The sequence below is a fragment of the Chelonus insularis genome, unplaced genomic scaffold (genome assembly GCF_013357705.1).
Source record: "Chelonus insularis isolate UGA/USDA-ARS -01 unplaced genomic scaffold, ASM1335770v1 contig_131_pilon, whole genome shotgun sequence".
NCBI lineage: Eukaryota > Metazoa > Arthropoda > Insecta > Hymenoptera > Braconidae > Chelonus > Chelonus insularis.
In genome coordinates, this window is record NW_023276372.1 from 217,435 (window position 1) to 237,786 (window position 20,352).

General features: G+C 29.3%; 4 protein-coding genes across 13 annotated transcripts; 3 read left to right on the forward strand and 1 right to left on the reverse strand.

Annotated features, from left to right (window-relative positions):
- Positions 1-45: 45 nt before the first annotated feature.
- drd (drop dead) lies at positions 46-6,432 on the forward strand. 2 transcript variants are annotated; one of them, XM_035095049.1, is made up of 11 exons: positions 46-498; positions 1,752-1,904; positions 2,150-2,370; positions 3,033-3,238; positions 3,331-3,586; positions 4,514-4,674; positions 4,747-4,915; positions 4,993-5,186; positions 5,594-5,723; positions 5,807-5,999; positions 6,100-6,432. In XM_035095049.1, the coding sequence occupies exons 1-11, from the start codon at positions 237-239 to the stop codon at positions 6,390-6,392; spliced, it is 2,238 nt and encodes a 745-aa protein (XP_034950940.1). In that variant the 5' UTR covers positions 46-236; the 3' UTR covers positions 6,393-6,432. The 2 variants fall into 2 exon arrangements, with proteins under 2 accessions (XP_034950940.1, XP_034950941.1); XM_035095050.1 differs by lacking the exon at positions 46-498 and adding an exon at positions 1,564-1,667 and having other exon boundaries at positions 6,100-6,431.
- Positions 6,433-6,638: 206 nt separating this feature from the next.
- On the reverse strand, positions 6,639-9,860 carry TMS1 (serine incorporator TMS1). Of its 6 annotated transcripts, none has more exons than XM_035092051.1 (8): positions 9,651-9,860; positions 9,391-9,555; positions 8,898-9,082; positions 8,342-8,820; positions 8,059-8,259; positions 7,959-7,997; positions 7,196-7,346; positions 6,639-7,114 (listed from the first exon to the last, which is right to left on the reverse strand). In XM_035092051.1, the coding sequence occupies exons 1-8, from the start codon at positions 9,675-9,677 to the stop codon at positions 6,976-6,978; spliced, it is 1,386 nt and encodes a 461-aa protein (XP_034947942.1). In that variant the 5' UTR covers positions 9,678-9,860; the 3' UTR covers positions 6,639-6,975. The 6 variants fall into 6 exon arrangements, with proteins under 6 accessions (XP_034947942.1, XP_034947932.1, XP_034947952.1 ...); XM_035092041.1 differs by having other exon boundaries at positions 7,196-7,358; XM_035092061.1 differs by having other exon boundaries at positions 6,640-7,114; positions 7,196-7,343; positions 9,651-9,858.
- Positions 9,861-9,918: 58 nt separating this feature from the next.
- On the forward strand, positions 9,919-16,322 carry Esyt2 (extended synaptotagmin-like protein 2). 3 transcript variants are annotated; one of them, XM_035092015.1, is made up of 14 exons: positions 9,919-10,064; positions 10,507-10,918; positions 11,489-11,629; positions 11,721-11,797; positions 11,911-12,123; positions 12,192-12,312; positions 12,383-12,553; positions 13,352-13,452; positions 14,441-14,489; positions 14,567-14,656; positions 14,732-14,977; positions 15,068-15,344; positions 15,425-15,716; positions 15,791-16,322. In XM_035092015.1, the coding sequence occupies exons 2-14, from the start codon at positions 10,565-10,567 to the stop codon at positions 16,116-16,118; spliced, it is 2,460 nt and encodes an 819-aa protein (XP_034947906.1). In that variant the 5' UTR covers positions 9,919-10,064; positions 10,507-10,564; the 3' UTR covers positions 16,119-16,322. The 3 variants fall into 3 exon arrangements, with proteins under 3 accessions (XP_034947906.1, XP_034947923.1, XP_034947914.1); XM_035092032.1 differs by lacking the exon at positions 13,352-13,452 and adding an exon at positions 12,951-13,036 and having other exon boundaries at positions 15,791-16,118; XM_035092023.1 differs by lacking the exon at positions 13,352-13,452 and adding an exon at positions 13,797-13,888 and having other exon boundaries at positions 15,791-16,118.
- A 407-nt stretch (positions 16,323-16,729) lies between these two features.
- On the forward strand, positions 16,730-20,286 carry VhaSFD (V-type proton ATPase subunit VhaSFD). 2 transcript variants are annotated; one of them, XM_035092761.1, is made up of 10 exons: positions 16,730-16,956; positions 17,178-17,259; positions 17,440-17,629; positions 17,694-17,912; positions 18,354-18,455; positions 18,774-18,979; positions 19,062-19,146; positions 19,226-19,632; positions 19,720-19,833; positions 19,909-20,286. In XM_035092761.1, exons 1-10 carry the CDS (start codon positions 16,899-16,901, stop codon positions 20,000-20,002), a joined length of 1,557 nt encoding a protein of 518 aa, XP_034948652.1. In that variant the 5' UTR covers positions 16,730-16,898; the 3' UTR covers positions 20,003-20,286. The 2 variants fall into 2 exon arrangements, with proteins under 2 accessions (XP_034948652.1, XP_034948660.1); XM_035092769.1 differs by lacking the exon at positions 18,354-18,455 and having other exon boundaries at positions 16,731-16,956; positions 19,909-20,285.
- Positions 20,287-20,352: the final 66 nt, after the last annotated feature.

Genomic DNA, 20,352 nt, shown 5'->3' on the forward strand with positions numbered 1-20,352 from the left:
TGGGGATTTTAGAATACCCCTCTTTATATCCACCTCATAAACTTCATCGAACACAGGTGATTCTTTACTTTACGTTCATTCGGGAAACGTGATAGTTCTACGCTGCTTGTTACTTTCAGTTTCAACCGAGATAATGTGATATTTAATACATTTTGTTAAATCCCTTTCAATTAGTGACAATACCTAGCCTGTCGAAAAATCAAAAAACAAAGTTACTGTCAATTATTCAGTGAAAAATGATGAAGATTAAAGTGACGTTCTTTGTTTGGACCAATTTGTGTTTAATCTTTTTTACTGAATCAAGAAAAACTGTGGATGTCTTACCTTCATCTGCTCTAGATACTCTCAATGATAATGAAATTTTGAGAATTTTTGCAAGCAATAAATCCAATGAGTCTGAAGAATTTTTTTCTTTGAAAAATCATAGTGAGAAACCAGAACCTTCTATTTGGGACTTGCAATTTCTATCTGATGCTGAAGAATCTGACATTTATGATGGTTAGTTTTCATGATCAATTTAATCAATTATGAATAAATAGCTATTGCTATACTTACGCTTTCTACCAAGTATCTCACTACAACATTTTAAAAAGTATAAGTTTTTATTATTTTATTATCATAACGTGAACCCAACCTTAATTACTACTCGTTCATAATAAATATGAGATTTTTTTTAACTGCAAAAGCAGATCTAGAGTAGAAATTGAAGAATCTACTTTCACCATACATGCTATGAATGCATCCATAAATCAATCATTAGGAAAAATAAATGACATTCTTTTTTATCATGAAAAAAATGATTCAGCTTCCGTAAAAAGAACAAAAAATTGTTCAATCAAAACCCTGGTCACGAGCCAGGATAAATAAGAATGAATAGATAAGAATAAGCAAATTTCCAGGATATCTTGATTGAATATATGATAATCGAAGGTCAGATAATCTGTAATTATGTTGCAAAGCACGGCATTCGTTTTTATTACTTTCGCTTCATCAGTATCATTAAATAATGAACTATATGCACGTAGACTTTAATTCCTGTCATTCTGTTAATAAAATTAGCTTTTGCTCAATCAATACGTCAACGATTAATGATTAATAATTTACTTTGTGTTAAAATGAATTTTATTGAATGTTAATTTTTCTCAGATAGGCTAAAGCTTAAGTGTATATACTGTCGTAATGAAAGTACATATAAGCTCGTTGTCGATAGTTGCAATCATATTGCGACATTCACCATCAACATTACCAGTCAATGTCGATCAATTTTCACTGCTCTGGTTTATTCACATCAACAAGTCTCTGTAAGAATTCAGAATGAGTAATCTAGTATTAATTATGGATCAGTTATGTACTCAATATATAATTAATTCCATCACAATCAGAATTGATTTTTTTTCTGAAGCTTCCGCTCTTTCTTTCTTTGTACGAAATTCCGTAATTGAAGCGATTTTTATTTACCTATGTCGGCGATGCGTCAACATAATAGTAAATTCGATTCGTGTATTTATTAGCATTTAGCACACAAAGCACGTCCGTTGTTGGTGCAAGAATCATTCAAAAGCCTATGAACTAAACACACGCTTACATATTTGCGTTCAAACACCTACACTTTTTCGCATACCATAATCCATTTTGAAATCGTCTGGTGTTGAATGCAATAAACAAAAGTAATAACTGATGTGAGATACAGAAAATCGGTTAGGTTAAACTGTTTGATGATTGTTAATGGCCATAACCTTTTTAATTGCCAGATTTTGTAGATGACCGTTTTCAAGAGATAAACCACTTGCTAGAGATAATTCCTGAATTCAGTCTTAATCAAGGTAATATCAGCAATGAGTGCAGGAAACATTCAGAGATATTTTCACGAGAGCTTCGTAAGATGAGTCTTTGGGCTCTAAAAAGTAAGTTTGACCGAAAAAGATAATTTTATAACCTCCAATAATTACGTGACGATTGAAATATCATGTCAATTGAGTACATAAATGTAAAGCTTGACAGCTAAAGACTTGAAAAAGTTTCTACTGTTTGGTATAACAATAGTACATACTTTTTTTCAATCGTTTCGATTTCACCTTTATTCTTAATACTCGTGACTGTCTTTACAAAGTTATGTGTGACAAATTCTTTGATCGTTTTCTTTTTTTAGTGTATGATGCTACAGCTAAAATCCCATCAGGTCTATTAAGTGGAAATGTTAATCAGTTTGGTGACTTTGACGAGTGTCTTAGTGTCAAAGGAAGCCAACAGATACGTGGACAATATTGTTTAGTCTATCTGAAGCTTGATGTTGATCAAACGAGACCCGATCTCAAGTACATACATCGACTCTTACATTCTCACTATGCATTCAGAAGCAATCTGACAGACGTAAGTACAGAAAATGCCAACGGAATTTTTGTTTAAATGCTGCATTTGAATTTATATCATGAGGGAGTACAGAAGATATCTAAAATGAAAGTAAAAGTAAATATTCTGAACATTTATACTCAAGACATGTTCAGGATTTAGTATCAACATCATAAGAAAAATATATTAATAATAAAGAAGAATTAAATGATGTACTGATTTAAATAATCATTCGGCAAATATTCAACTAAAAATAAAATTCTCAACAAATAAATGAACAGGTTAAATGTTTTATATTAGAATGTTAATTTATTCAAACGTTTTCATAATAACTGCTATATAAAAAAGGAAAAGTATTAATTTAAAAAAAAAATCAACACAAACTCAAATGTTTCTTTAATAAATACATAAAGCAAACAAATATAATCTAAGGTCAATAATATAACTTTTTAAAAAATTTTTTTTTAAATTGTCATCATGCGGAAAAGAATAAAACATAGAATTAAGTATTTGATTATATATGAAGATTCTCTCGACTGATATTTTATAGATAAATCAATGAATTTTTATAATTTCACGTAGTATTCAAATGATGTAAAGTCTTATATATATTTATGAAAAGATAATTACAATGATAATAGTCATCAATAAATTATACCATTTGCATCAATTATTTTTTTCAGCCAGGTCATAGGGTACCACGATTTAATACGATTCACTGGTCTGTTTGTATACCATCGAGCTGTTCGGCCCATGACGTTGAAATTGGTCTGAGGACCACACTTGCGAAGTATAAAAAAACCGGTCTTAACATAACCATTAGAGTCGACCGTGAAATGTGTCAAGTTCACAGATCCGAGTCACTTCCTCTTAGCACTATAATCGTGAGGTATTTTCTTTCGTCATCTTCTCTTCTTATGGTAATGAGTATAATTATCTTTACGCTATGACCTTTACTTAAATTAATTTTTTCTCTTTTAGTTTCCTTTTTGCTGGAGTGGTAATCACTTCTATTGTGGCTGCTGTTTGCGAACGCTATTACTTAAACGCTAATGAGTTTCTACTGTCGTTCTCTCTGACACGAAACTTCCGCAAACTTGTATCGTTGAAGCGCAGAGAAGATGACATCGAAATTGTCCATGGCATTAGAGCTATTAATGCTTTGATGTTAATATTAGCACACAAGAGCATGGCTCTCTTCTTCAACCCTTACGTCAATAGAACACGAATGGCTGAGGTACTGCTTTTTTTTTATTGAATACGTTTTTATTGAAGAGCTCTCGTAAAACAAGAATAAAAAATATTCCTATCATAGGATTTAATAAAAAGGAATGAGTGGAGTAAAAAATCTTGAATGAAGATCTATAATAAGACGTATTTTTTGTAAGAACTTAATGACATTTTAATGCTATTTATTAATATATAAATTTTTATTTTATCTCTTAATATTTGCATTTATTGAAGTTTAATAATGGAGGCTAAAGTATTAAATATTCTAAAAAGGTAAGAATTTAATATTCAATATTAAAATTATTCGCATGATGTGATTATTAGTTGTTTTATTTATTTACATTTTATCTTATTGAATATTATTTTCACAGCTTCAGAAATTATTAAGTTATGTTGATGTATTTCCTTTTGTGTTAGCTCCTGATGTTCAATTAAATTTCATCAGCATGAAAATCAATCGGACTGACATTTAAATACAATCGTATACGAAGATTCAGTTGTGTAACTTTCTGTTTATAATAAAAGATAATTAGAATCGTGAGGTAATTTGATGAGCATGATTATTAAATAAAATTTGGATATTAATCAAATTGTATAATTCAAGAAGGTGTAAAGTTCTTGCTATTAAACAATCAGTATCTTCATTAAAAATTCACTAAATTTATTGGTCAGACAATTATTTAATTGATACCGGTTCATTAATAAAATTTACATTTTTATTTCAAACAATATTATAATTTGTCTGTAAGCAAAAAGTATGTTTTAGCTAATCTAACACGTGTATAATCTACATTTTGCATTAATTAGAAAGTTTTGTAGGCTAAAAGAGTGTTCTTCAACTCGTCTTTTTTTGTCTCATTAAGCATATTGATAAGCAGTAGTTCAATTTAATTTATTTTAATTGCAATAGCTTTTACCTTAATAATATCTTCAGTATCTAGGTCAGCCTTGGACTGTCTTAGGACGAGCTGCCAGTCTCTATACGGATCCCTTTATTATGCTCTCTGGTCTTCTTACGTCTTACTCATTTGTAAAACAAATAGACAAGTCAGGGAGGATTGATGTCAAGACAGAATACTTGTCGAGAGCATTACGGTAAGTAAATCTGTATTGACTTAATCAGATTCTTCAAGATTTACAGTTGAAATAAACCATTATTGTTGATAGGTTGATTCCGACGTTGGGAGCATTAATCCTCTTTTGTACCTTTGTTATGCCATTCATTGGATCTGGACCACAATGGAACCTAGTCGTTACGCATCATGCAGAAATCTGCAAGAAAACTTGGTGGAGAAATTTACTGTTTATTCACAACTACTTTGGATTTGAAAAAATGGTAAATTGTGTATTGTCTTTGAAGATAAGAATATAAATAGTAAATAATCAATTCATTTGTAAACATTTTATTTACAGTGCTTAACGCATACACATCATGTTGGCATTGATACTCAGCTTTTTGTACTCTCACCATTAATGATATTGACTTTATGCAAGTGGCCGAAGTTTGGAGGACTTGTACTCGGACTATTAGCTACCTTGTCTACAGTATTGAGATTTTATGTAACATATTACAAAGAACTCAGCAATTATGTTTTCTTCGGAACTTCGTAAGTATCATCTTACGAAATAAGATTATTATATATAATTATATGATTAAATTTTCAACTATTTCATTACTTTTTCGTTATTTATTTCATTGAAAACTGACGAAAAAAAATTCACTTTTTATAAATTTTTTGCAATTTCCTCGATGGAAAAATTAAAAACACTTCTTAAAATTAATATTTCTTGATTTTAATTTATACTTATTAACGGAAATAATTAATTTTTTTCTATAATTATTGTCACTACAATTATCATATTAATTTCGACATTTTAATTATAGAAAACTTGAAAATAATTAAATTTTTTTAAATGAACGTTCAATAAAAACGTTGTTTTGAAATTGAATGTTTTTATATTCTTTTTTTAATTTAATCAAAAAGTTCTTACTAATGTTTTCCAATTTTTTTAGTATCAAGCAGCTGTTTGAAACTGCTGATCTGTCATATATTCTTCCCTCTCACCGATTGACGGTTTATGTAATCGGCATTTTCATGGGATATTTGCTTAGAAGATATCCTAAAGGATTACAAATAAACAAGGTAGCTTAGAACTACTGAATATCATTATAGAAACTACGTAAGACATTACATAATGTTTACATATATTTCTTTTTAATCTTTAGACAGTAGTAAAGTTAGGATGGATTTTATCATCTCTTGCCGCCCTTGGTGCTTTTTTGGGACCAGCTAAGATGGGATCACTTGATTATGTCTATAATCCAATTCATGCAGCTATGTACAATGCTTTCGCTCCGATTGGATGGTGTGCGATTTTCGCGTGGATGATATTTGTCTGTCACACAAATAGTACAAAAGGTACACACCAACAATTAAAAAATTTTTAATTCATTTAATATTGATTAATAAATATTATTCAATATTGTTATAACTTGCATGATTGAATCTCTTATTTCAGCTTGGCTCTGTAGATGCTTTTCGTGGAGGGGCTTTCTAGTCAGTACAAGGCTTAGTTATGCTGTTTATTTAACGCAATTTCCAGTCTTTTTCTTCAATGTGGGTCAAACTCGAACTGCAGATAATTATGACTTCTTCAGAATGCAGTTTAATATTAATGAATTCATATGGATTATCTTAACGGCTGCTATTTTAACTCTTTTGTTTGATTCACCATTCCAGAATATTAAAACTTGTTTATTAAAGAAAAAGCCCCAACCTACATCAATTTGTAAAGAAATAAAAAATGAATAGATTTAACGCCAATTATTTATGTTGTTAGTTTAATATTGTATAAAGATGTAGAATTTATAAAAGTAGTTTTAGCTTACTTTTAAATGACAAAATAAACAATACATTATTTATGTAATATATTATATTTTTCTAAGATATTCTAAGGGTCAAAATATATTTCTCAAAAAGTAAATTTCACATTGATTTTCAAACAAAGTTAATTTTTATTTTGGTATTTTATTAATATGATTTTAATAATCATAAGCTGCATGATTTTATATATATTTATATTATCATAAATAATTGTTGTATTTTCAAGATTTAAATCTTCACTTCTACGAACATTTATAATAACTACATTATTCGTAATTATCACAATAAAAAGTAAATTAAATACTTTCATTTCAGTAGGATAGATAGTAGGGGATATTTACAAGCTTACATTAACATAATCAATTAAAATTTATAAAAAAAGTGAGGAAGAATTATCATGAACATTAATCCTAAGAGTAAATGAGTAATATTATTTACTTTATAAAGATTTTAACCTAGCGAATATATGCTTGAATAATCGATAAATTTAAATTGCATTATTTTAAATGACTTAAGAAAAATCACGATTTGTAAGAACAGCAGGAGCAATAAGAGACCAAGTGTAAAGTCCTAAGCACATCCATGATGATATGATCTTCACCCACATAGATGCAGGATTTGAATTGAGAGTATTAAGACTTGAGTTTGGCCTAAAAAAATAAATTGAATATTTACAGTGATTGCTCATTATTTATATTTGTTCTTGTCATAATTAGTTCAAGGAAACTTACTTGTACCAATTTGTGAGAGTCATCATAACATATAAAGTAGCCAAAGCAAACATCAGATGGAAGAAACTCCAATTATATGCGACTTGATCTTCTTCATTATCCCAAACTTTTGGAGAGTCTCCGGACTCAGAATCATGATTGCGGCCATCTACTGGAACATAGTCTGTTTTCATTTGACAAACAATAAAAGAAACTAAGGAAAAAGAATGAAAGTAAAAGAAAGTGTTTTATAAATAAAGTGTACACGATATAGAATGTGTAGGCGTAATAGCGTGTGAATTGAAAAACAAAAAATAAGTATTATTAAATAACTATTAATTGATAGTGATAATTGAATTTTGTAATCATCTAAATGTATAAACAATGGCTGATAAGTAATTTACTTATACAGTTAAAGCTAACATAAATAATATTGTAAGACTTGTTATCGCTTTAATATTGAGTGAATAATAAAAAATAAATTTTTATATATATTTTAAATTTTTTTACCTAAAAAATTAATTTAATAAGCAGAATTTAAAATGAAAAATAGCTTACTTAAATATAACTCAAGGAAATTTATAAAAGAAGGTTAAACAGAGCTGAATTAAAGGTAATAGAACACTGGTAGAAAGTCAAAAAAAGGCAGGCACACACTAGCTACTAGTGCGAATATTATCTACTTAAAATTCATAACAGTTTTGTCTTATATAAAAGACTATGTTCATTAGCATAACTAATTAAATAATGAAATCGTTGAATAACTATTATGGTATGTGCGTACCTTCATTGCCAATAAGAGAAGGATCTCCTGTGTTGCGAACTGCATAAAATTTTGTTTTAGAGATTAGAATCAACAATGATTTATTTAATTAGATACTTACCAGCACCATTATCTTGTATAAGCACTTTATCAGACATGGTAATCTTTGAAGACTTTGATGCAGTACGAATTGAACTGTATAAGACACAAGTGAACCAGATGATAAGACCGATAACACTCTCTTTGTCGAATGCTACTTGATTTTGAGCTTTAACGTCATTATTGGTTATTATTCCAAGAAGTCCAGGATTGCATTGGTGATCTTAAATATAAAAACAATATTTTATAAGAATTTATATTATAAATCCTTTTCTTTCAAGTTTAATTTTGAATTAACAATGTACCTGGGCTGTTTGAGACACCACTCCAGGTAAGATAAACGACGTACAAAGACACAAATGATGACTGAAGAAGTCCACTTCGAGGTTGGAACTCCTGAACACGTGGTAAGATTGATACTGCGCTAGCAATGACGCATAAAATCAAATTGAAAGATATGAAGAATTTATTAAGTGAGCAGTCGTGAGGCAGCGTAAAGTGGATGAACAAAAGGACAATTCCAGTAATGGCCAGAGCGTAAGTGATAAATGTTGATCCTAGAAGAGCTGCATACCAAGCTTTCGATTCTGTTTCTTCATAATTGCCAACCCAAGCTTCAGCCCATGAATGGGCAAAGTCAATGATTAATATCAATTGGATTAAAATGAAGAAGAATCCTCCTATCATTCCAAAATACATCCATACTGCTCCGAAGGATCCTTCCGGAATGAAAAATGCTCCGATAATTCCTCCAATAACTAGAAGAAATTTGATAGCCCAAAATCTAAAGAAAAAATAGAATAAATTAATTAATGAGTACTATTTCATGAATTGAAAGTAATGTTGAATAATTATTAATACCCATTTTGAATTGGAGCTCGATGATCCTTGGAGCTTTTAACCCCTATCATAATCAGCGACATCAAAAAGAAAAATAGAGACACAATGAAACATATTCGATATACTGCTAAGTATCCAACTGCTGATTGACAATCAATGGTGAATGAGGACGGAACATAATTCGTACTGTTTGTACAAAATGGAACCTAAAATGTTTAATAAATTAAATTTTAGTATTAAATTTATTCATTTATAATTTGTGGATTAAAGTTTAATGGAAATAAAAAGTTCATGTTTAATTATATTTCCTCATTAAAAATAAAATCAATTGAAGAGAGACAAAAAGTTAAAAATAAAAAAATCCACGCTTTGATGAATCATACAGTGATCTAATTTTCTTTATCTGCGCCATACTTCTTTTTCAAAAGTAAATTTAGAACAGAAAAAAATTTCTATGATTCCTCAAAGTTTATTTCCATGTTTTTTTTATTACTTGAGTTGAGTTGTCTTATACCTTCTTCAAAACGTCCTGGAGGCTTGGAGCAAGGGTGATGCAAGCAGCTATTGTGCCCAGCATCAACATTATAGCATACATAATCCTTGCACTCGTACTGTTCCTGCATGTTGGGCATTGTGAGCAGCAGAAACTGCAGGCTGTACTTCCACACAAGCAGGCAAGCTAGAAAAAACGAAGAAGAGTCATGTAAACAAAGCCATTAGATACAAAGCTAGAGATAAATCGATGAAAAATACATGGATAAAAATATATTTTACCTGCGCTGTTGAACACGCAAGACCCATATTTTATAACCTAAACGTCTTAAATACTAAATGCAATATTAAAACTGGTTATTAAATACACTGGTGCAATTAGATTACTATTTTTTGTGAAATCTACGCACTAATGTTTCGAAGAAAATCCTGACCAAACACAATGGCGGACTAAAATCACTTTTGACAGATATCGATGAAGCCCCCCCTTGCGATCATGTAGCTAACTTCATTCTTTTCTGCTCCCCACCAGTCAGCTGTTTGTCTCCAGACAACTTCACAACTGCGGCGCATTTCGTGTTAATGTTTTTGACGCATGTGTTCCATTTTTTTAGTTGGCGCCGACACGAGTGAGAGTGTAGTTGCTTCTTGTTGACGTTATTATAATATCGTATTTTAGCGAAGGCTATAAAATAGGTATGTAAAGAATCATCTATTATTCATAGAATATTGAATAAAACAACAGATTACAGCTAATTAATGGATATTTTAAATTAAATGGGTAATAACTGTTTGCAAATGTTGTCAAAGATTATTGAAAGATGTTATAGACTTGTAATAAATTCAGTAACACATTCTAAAATCAACTCATAGAGTAAAATTATCCCATTACAACGCAGACCATTTTTAAATTTTACAGACATGACGTCATATTTTTATTTACCATTTATTGTCGTTATTTTATTTGTCCAGGTATAAATGAAGGCTAATTCAATTGAAAGCTTGTATTCACATAAAATAATGAAGCTCATATCACATATTCTATTTAAAGACATTTGAATCATCTTTATTATTTTCATTTTATACTTTTCAATTATTCAGTAATTCTTTTCTTTAATTTTTATTTAATGATTTACAGTTTGAACAAATGATTCATTGATGACAGAAAAAGATTAGTAAAGAATCACACGTGAAAGATGAGTGAGAATAAAGAAGAGGAGGAGGTCAAAATGATTGAAGACGGTGCTAAGGAAAAAGCAACCTGGCCATTTATGACTATCAAGTCATTTGCGACTTCTCTGGTTCTGAAGGCAGTTGCTGTTGGAGCTATTTGGGGATGGGGATACATGAACTGGAGTGTTGCATGGTTAATACCACCTGTAATATTATCAGTATGGAAGAACGAAAATAGCCAGAGTTGTAATCTTAAGAGACTTACCGCTCAAGCTACTGTTATGGCTAAGGAAAAAGATGTAATTCTCAGCAGATTGGATGAAATTCCCTCATGGGTATACTTTCCAGATTTTGATCGAGCTGAATGGCTCAACAGAGTAAATATAATTTCTTTAATTAAATTTCTGCTCTAAAAGCTATGCAATTAACTGTTTCGATTATAATTAAAGCTTGCAAGTACAAAGAATCTTTTGACTTCTGAAATATTCTAGTTTTCTTTCATTTCTTTCTTCAATATTACAAATAATATTATATACATTTTCTCGGTTTCTCAAATCAATATTTATATCCTCAAAGTAAATTAATCAAAGAATTTTTATCTTGTAATAACAAAGTTGCTTCAACGTTCTTGGTCTTTCAATTATATTACAAATATTAAATTAACAGATACTAATGACGCTTTTGTACGTTCGGTTATCACATATATTGACATTCTGTTCAATTAGATTTTCTTATATTTAATTAAGATAGTTGAAAAAATATTTTTAATGAAATGACATTTTTAAATTTAATCAATGAAAATAAACTGAATAAATTTGTTAATAAACTTAACAGCTGTTTGTATCGTAGAAAAAATAAATACATGGATTCAAAACATATTCTTCATATTATAAATAGTAACAATGGTCATGATGGTAATGTTAATTCGTTTTTCTTATACTTATCAGGTGTTATATAAAGTCTGGCCTGGCATGAATCATTTTGTAAGAAATCTAGTTAAGGATACAATACAGCCAGCAATTGCTCAAGCCTTATCAGAATATAAAATGCCAACATTTCAATTTGGACGATTAGTACTTGGAAGAATTGTAAGTGAATAATAACTATTTCAACCTTTATCCATTATTTAAATCTATATTGTTTTATCAATGAAAGAAATCCATAAATAATTTTTTACAGCCACCAAAAGTTTATGGGATAAAAGTTTATGAGAAAAATACGTCCAGAAATGAAATCATTATGGACTGTGATGTTTTGTACGTATAATTATTACAGCATTTAGTTTTTTATCTTGTTTATTTAGGGTTTATTTATCTTTAATAATTTTAGTTTTTTGGAAATGTTACATGTTTTTGGCTTTACATTACAGATATGCGGGAGACTGTGATATTTCATTTCACCTTGGTAATATTAAAGGAGGAATAAGAGACTTTCAACTTCGAGGAATGCTTCGTGTAGTTATGAAACCCATGCTTAACGTCATGCCATTAGTTGGTGGAGTTCAAGTATCTTTCCTAAATAATCCATCCATTGACTTTAATCTCGTAGGAGCTGTAGATGTTTTAGATTTTCCAGGATTTAAGTAAGCTTTTAGCTTGTAAAATGAACTATGACATGAATTTTTGAAAAAAAAATAATACTTTTTTTTAGCCAAGCTTTGAGAAAGGTGGTCAGGGAGCAAATTGCAGCAATTGCAGTACTACCGAATAAAATAGTAATTCCACTGAGTGCAGAAATTCCTGCAGAGATTTTGAAAACACCAGAACCAGAAGTAATTTTTATTCTCATTTTTATGACATTATTTTTTATTTAAAACTAATTTTGTTTAATTTCTTCCCAAGGGTGTATTGAGAATTCACGTAGTACAGGCTAAGCATTTGATGAAAAAAGACATTGGTATGCTTGGAAAAGGAAAGTCAGACCCTTATGCTATTATCAGCGTAGGAGCACAGGAATTTAGGACACACACTATTGATAACACAGTAGATCCTAAATGGGATTATTGGTGTGAGGTATGCAAAGTTTTATCTTTAAGAAAAAATTCAAATACTCAGCTGTTTACGTGCACGTGCTTAGCTATAAAAACAGCACTTCACGACCTGTTCGTTAAGCTTAAGTTTTATCTGAACTTTTAAAACATAATGAAATTGATCAATTACTTAAATACTAGTGTTTTAGTAATCAACTTTATTACAGTTCTTTTTTTACATTTAAGTTCATGGATTTAAAGAAAGAAGTGCATTAATCTTATTAAATATTTGGTTGTTCAAAAAGTTTCCAGGAATATTCCAAAGGCAAGCACGTAAAAAATTCAATTTCACATTCAAATTTTGCCCAATATTAATTAGCATTTTTTTTATCCAACCATTTGTGTGTATGCTATGTGATGTGTGTATTGTATGGGATTAGTGTATCGTGACATCCGCCATCGCACAGCATCTGACGATTTCTCTCTGGGACTCCGACGATACGAAGGGTGACGAGAGCCTAGGCAGGTATGCTATAAATCTATAAATCTATGTATCTGTTATAAATCACTTTAACTATATCGTACAAGTATTTGTATATGTAAAGGTAAACAATTTTCATTTGCACTCATTGTTTTTTTTTTATCATCATATCATGCTTTGGCACTTGATTAACTCGCATATTCTGGCCTTCAGTGTTATTTAATAAAATTGTGGTGTTTGGAGGTATATTTGTTTCTTTCACGCAACTAATTGTGCAGATTTAAGTATATAGATCATTATAATAATAGAAATAAATTTAAAATAAATTACCCTCTATTATTTTCATCCTATACCACGCAGGCTATCATCAATACACGAAGCCTAGGTGTAGACGCTGCTATTACAGTTTGGGATTGGGATCCCAACATTCCTGGGGTTGAGAATGATGATTTACTTGGAAGGTAGTAGATCCCACCTTTTCAATTTGGTTTAGTGAGTTGATTCGTAATTGAAGACAATACTTCATCATTGTGTCATCACGAAATAGTTGAAGACTGTTGTACAGAACTTTCTAAATATTTGTTAAATTTTTCTTATATCTTTTAATACTTTTGCTTTATTGGCTGCTTATGATTGCACCCAAGTTTCACTTTTTATATATTTATATAAATAATTAATTTATTGGAATGATCTTTTTTTAGGAATATAATCTCAATGTAATCATTAATTCTTTATATTTTTGATATATTTTTTTATTGGTGTTTTCTTTTTAAATAACTAACTAAAGCAGCTTGTGTGGTGGCAGTTTATAGTGGAACACAACTCAGGAGTCTACAGCAACGTCATTACTCAGCTTTTTGACAAAGACAAAACTGGCCAAGATGATCCTCTTGGAAGGTACTGATAGTTGAACTCCAAAAGCCGCGAATTATTCCCTTTCATATTGAATGATACCTTAGACATGTAATAATATATTTTCAGTAAATGATACCTAGGGTAGTTAAAGCCATAGATAATTCAAGCTGCGTATTGGAAGACAGTTGATTATTGCATATGAATGCATCTATTTCAATTGATGCATGAATCGACCATTTTACAATAATTATTGCTGAAAAATTTTTTATTGTAAAAAAATATTAGATATTTTCCTTTGTAAAATTATTATCATTGAGTCATGATATTTATTTTGTCAGTAAATCATTACCGTAAATTGAATTGCATGGAATGCGCTGCTAAATACCATATGTCAAGCATTTAAATTTGGTTTTTGCATAGATATTTTTTATTTGCTATACTAACGGCATTAATGATGCATGTCTTGTCAATACATTATACACATGATTCATAAATTTTTAATTTTTTTTAGTATGATTTTTTTTATTGTACACAATGTTAGCATATTTAAAAAAAAAAAATAATTACTTTAATTAATTTTTTTTTATGAATTAGAGCCCACATTGAAGTAAGCCGAGTGAAGAAGAAGGGAATCATAGACAATGTATGTATTTTATTTTCATTCTATATTTTTCAATAATTTTATTAATTTAAATAAATAATTCAATTCTAATTTAATAGTGGTTTACTCTGGAAATGGCCAAACATGGAATGGTCCATCTACGACTGACATGGTTGAAACTTTCAAAAAATTTTGATGATCTCCAAGCTGTGAGTATTTAATATTCTACTACTGAAAAAAGATGCAATTAGATAATAATTGATTTTAAAATTTTTTAACCTTAGGCACTTGTAGAAACTCAACAACTGAGAGTTACATCAATGAGCACGGCTCTTTTAACTGTATTTATTGATTCTGCTCGTCATTTGCCATGTTTGAGAGGTAGCAAACAACCTGATGTTTATTTAGAAGCGAGTGTTGGTAGCAAAAAAGAGAGAACCGTGACTATGGCACGTTCGTGTGATCCCGTTTGGGAGCACGGATTTTCATTTTTAGTTAGCAATCCAGAGACAAGCAGCCTGAATATTCGAGTAAATAAAATAATCAATAATATAATAAAATATTTCTCTCAAAATAATAATATAAAATAATTATAATTTTATCATTCAATTTTTTTACAGCTTATAGATGAAAAAACAACGACTGTAATTGGAACATTAGTCTATAGCTTATCAACTTTAGTAACAAAAGTAAACTTAGAAGAGTTACAACAGCCATATAATCTTCAAGATGCTGGACCAGAGAGTAAAATTATTATGTCTTTGTCATTGCATATTTTAAAATATGAAGAACCTACAGAGCCTATTGACGAAGACGATGAAGAAGAAACAGACATTAATGAATTAAAAAAGAGAATAGATCGACAAGAATCGAATATAAGCTCCCAGAATAGTAGTGGTAAAAGAAAACTACATAAATGATAAAGAAATTCTTAAGTTTAAATTTTTTAAGTATTTACACATTTCTTTTGTCTGCAGTACAAACAACTCCATTGAAGAAACAAATATCAAAAGAATCCCTCCATAGTACAGCAAACAGTGCGATATCTGGATCTGTTGCTACCCCATTAATAGTTGATGAAGAAAAAGAAGTTGAAGCTAAATTTATTGCCTCTGAAGCCTTAAATACTACCATGGCTCCTCCAGGACTCATTCAACGAAACCCTAGTGTTACTTCTTCCCAAGGCGAGTGGAAGCTTGGTAGAATTCAATTAACTCTTCGCTACAGTGTTCCCAGGCAAAGATTGATAGTTGTTGTTCATAAAGTCGCGTAAGTAAATAAATGATAATAGACACATTTTTTAAATATTCAAATTCATTAATCAATTAATTTTTCTTGTATAGACATTTACCTTTACCTCATAATGACCCTTCAAACATACCGGATCCGTATGTTAAACTGTATTTACTGCCTGATAGACACAAGGAAACCAAACGTAAGACTGCCGTGATAAAAGATAATTGTAATCCAGTGTATGATGAACAATTTGAATATGTTGTATCACAAGGAGACTTAAATACGCGGATTCTTGAAGTTTCCGTATGTACACAAAAAGCTTGGCTGTCTTCAGGTAATAATATTATGGGCCAAGTTCACATCAACTTATCTGAAGTAGATGTTACTAAAGCTACCACTGGTTGGTACGATTTGATGCCAGAAATTAAGGATTAAATTTTACTGCAATATGAAATGATATAATAATATAATAAAACATAAACACCACTTAATATATTTGAACTAATATTATTATATGTGTTCTTAAAGATTGCTTTATCAAGACACATGGGTGTTATTTGAGATTTGTTGCATTAATTATAATTATTATGAAATAATGAATAATTTTGTCTTTGATAAATAAAAACTGTTTTTACTCTATTGAATTATTTAATAACTATGGATTATTATTCTAAGAAAAATTATGAATTTATTCTACAAAAATTCCAGTTATAACTAAAAGGAAAATTAGTTATTTATCTGATTCTTAGAAAATAATCAAGGAATTTGTTGTAGACTTTTTTTTTATTAAATACTACATAAAAAATCTAAATTTTTATTGAAGAAAATATTCAAATTATTAGCCATGCACGGGCGGACAGTGTGAACTGCGCATGCCAGCATGAAATCCTGAATGGAACATAACCTCAAAAAACGTGATTGCAAAGAATACTGTCTTACCTACTGTCAATACGAACAAGCACTTTTGGGCTTCTGTAAATAAGACAGTATTCTTTGCAACTCATTTATTTCCTAGAATTGGTGTGGTAAACAATGCTAGGGAATAAATGATTATTGTGATGGCAGACCATTCCTTGTGTCTCGTGATCGAACAGCTAAATACATAGTCAAATATCAAAAAATTATTGTATTGTCGTTCTACGAATAAAAAAGAAGAAATTACCTCAAAAAGCGATTAATTTAATTTCACTTTGTAGCACTAATATTCTACCAATAATGGCTGATCGTGCTAACATAAATCAAATGATTCCAGCATTACCTGAAGAAAAACATGGTAATTATTTTCGATTCATTTTTCTCATCTGACTTTGCCACTCCCATTACAATAAACTTTATTCCTATCAAAATGTTTATAAATATAACAAATTTTTCTTCTTATTATTTCTCATAATAATAATATTGAAAATTTTCATTTATTATGTTGAATTATGTATATACATTGTATATATTTATTTTTATGTATAGATACTCTGAATTTTTATACTTATTTTTTAGATATGTTAGCAGCTACGAGTGTTTTACAACAACAAGCTGCAGACATCAGAAGCCAGAGTATTAAATGGCAATCTTATTCACAGTAAGTTTGATTAATGTTTCATAAATTAAAGATGCAACCATTTTCAGCAAAATTTATTGATTTATCAATAGATAACGAACATCCAATGATCTTCTAAAATATCTTAATTGTTTCAAATAAATATCATTTAGTTTTAAAGACAATACATTCGGTTATTAAATAAAACTTTTTATTTTTTAGATCTCAAATGATATCCAAAGAAGATTATGATTTTATTGCAGCTTTTGATACTGGTGATGCTGCAGCACGGGATGCCATATTAAAACAATACCCCGGTCAAGCCGCCAAAACATTTTTAAATTTGTTGAGTCATATTTCTAAAGATTCAACTATTCAATATATTTTAACCATGATTGATGACATGTTACAGGTAGATTTTTGATATAAATAAATAAACAAATATGACACAAATTTTATTAATTAATTATTTTTAGGAGGATCGGAGTCGTGTTGAAATATTTCGAGAGTATTCAACTCGTAAACGAGAATCTATATGGGGACCTTTTCTAAATTTATTAAATCGACAAGATGGATTTATAATGAATATGACATCACGAATAATTGCAAAACTTGCTTGTTGGAGTCATGAGTTAATGGAGAAAACAGATCTTCAATTTTATCTTACATGGTTAAAAGATCAGCTCAAAATGAGCGTAAGTAGTCTTAATATTTTTTCAATTTAATTTTAAATCAGTTAATGGAATTTTATATGCTTCCATATAAGCTAACATTAACAGTATATTAACATATATTTGTATTTATATTTAATTTTTTTTTTCAACAAAGCTAATACATGCCTTTCTGCTTAATCTCAGCTTAAAATGTATTCACAAATCGTCATAAGCATCATAGGTTGGGTATTAATTGGGTATATGATTTTTTATCATAATTTGTGTAAAGTAACTAACTAACATTATTGAATTTGAGTACATAATACTATTGTCAGTTTTGTAAACATTATTTTGTTTTCACTCAAAGTACTGCTGTGTTGCTTTAAAGCAAAGTCGAAATACAGTGATTAAGTTTTTTTTACTAAAATGGTTATTTAAATAGTAAGTGAGTAAATTGCCGAAAAAAATCGAATGAGTTTTTAGTTTGAAGCTGTACAGGAGACAAATATGCATGCCGATGTAATACAAGACTTCCCTCCCATGGAATCTGGAGAGGCTACTGATCTCCAAGAAATGCCTAGCTCGGTTGGTTTTATAATAACAACTCTTATAACATGATTAATTTATCTTTATTAGAATTGAAAGTATTTTTTTTTTAGTTATTAATATATTTTTTATGTAAATTATGAATCATAAATCATTAATTACATAATTGGTATCAGTTTAAAATTTTTAAGATGCTAGTATTGATTTGTGTGAACATTTTCAGCAGCTATAAATTTAAAAAAATCTTATTTAATTGTTTTTTCCTTCTTTATTAAAGATTGATCTAATGAATCAACTTGAGTAAATAGAATTTTTGAAATTAAATGTTAATGAATATATTTTTTTTATATGTAATAGAATAATGAATATATTCAATCAGTGGCCCGATGTTTACAAATGATGCTTCGTATCGATGAATATCGTTTTGCATTTATTTCTGTTGATGGAATTTCTACGATCCTCAGTGTTTTAGCTGGTCGTGTAAACTTTCAAGTACAATATCAACTCATTTTTTGCCTTTGGGTACTTACATTTAACCCCTTACTTGCAGAAAAAATGAATAAGTAAGTAAACAAAAAATATATTTCTAAATAATGAGTATAAAATAATAATTGCATTCGCTATATTTTTTAATTGTTTGTTTAGGTTCAATGTTATCCCAATTCTCGCTGATATCCTTAGTGATTCTGTGAAAGAAAAAGTCACTCGTATTATTCTCGCCGTTTTTAGAGTAAATTCAAAATTGTTTTTAAATAATATCATGTTTTATTTATAACAATTTTATGAAAAAACAATTTTTTTCCTATTAGAATCTCATCGAGAAAGTAGAAGATCGACAGGTAGCCAAAGAGCATTGTATTGCCATGGTTCAATGTAAAGTATTGAAACAATTATCAATTTTAAGTCAACGTAAATTCGATGATGAAGACATTACAGAAGATATTGAATTTTTGAATGATCAATTACAAGCTTCAGTACAAGATTTAAGTTCTTTCGATGAATATTCTACACAAGTAAAATCAGGGCGATTAGAATGGTCACCAGTTCACAAATCTTCGAAATTTTGGCGTGAAAATGCTAGTAGATTGAATGAAAAAAATTATGAACTACTTCGAATCTTAGTTCATTTACTTGAAACAAGTAAAGATCCCCTGGTTTTAAGTGTTGCTTCTTTTGATATTGGAGAATATGTTCGACATTATCCTCGTGGAAAACAGTACGTATTTAATCAATGAAACAATCTATTTAAATGAATTAAGTTATTATAACAGAGAATTTTAATCAATTATTTCTTTCATCCCAGTGTAATTGAACAACTTGGAGGTAAGCAAAGAGTCATGCAATTACTTAGTCATGAAGATCCTAATGTCCGATATGAAGCCTTAATTGCTGTTCAAAAACTTATGGTTCACAATTGGTAAACTTTAAATTAATTTTCAAGTGTGTAATAAAAGTATTGCAACTGAGAATAATCAATTATTTTTTTTTATAGGGAATACTTAGGTAAACAGTTAGAAAAAGAGCAAACTGGAGGTACAGGAACTTCTGGTCCAAAGCCCGGATCTCAAGTGCCAGCAAAAGCATAAGACAATAAATTTAGTACGATTCTTTAATATATGTATATATATATTATTAACTTTCAATTCCAACGATATTATAATATAACAAAAAACATATATACATATATATATATTTAAAAAAAATTATTATTGAAATTGTTGAAAATAATAATCTATTTTATCACTTACTTTAATTTTTGTTTTCTCTACACATTACAAAATAATCTAAAAGTCCCATATCCATATACGAAAAATAAAATATAAACTTTTGAGTGTTTTAGGTAACATACCCAACGAATTTTATTTATTATAATTAATTATGTATATATACACATATGTATAATGCTATGAAAAAAATTACTGTTTTATTGGTAGAA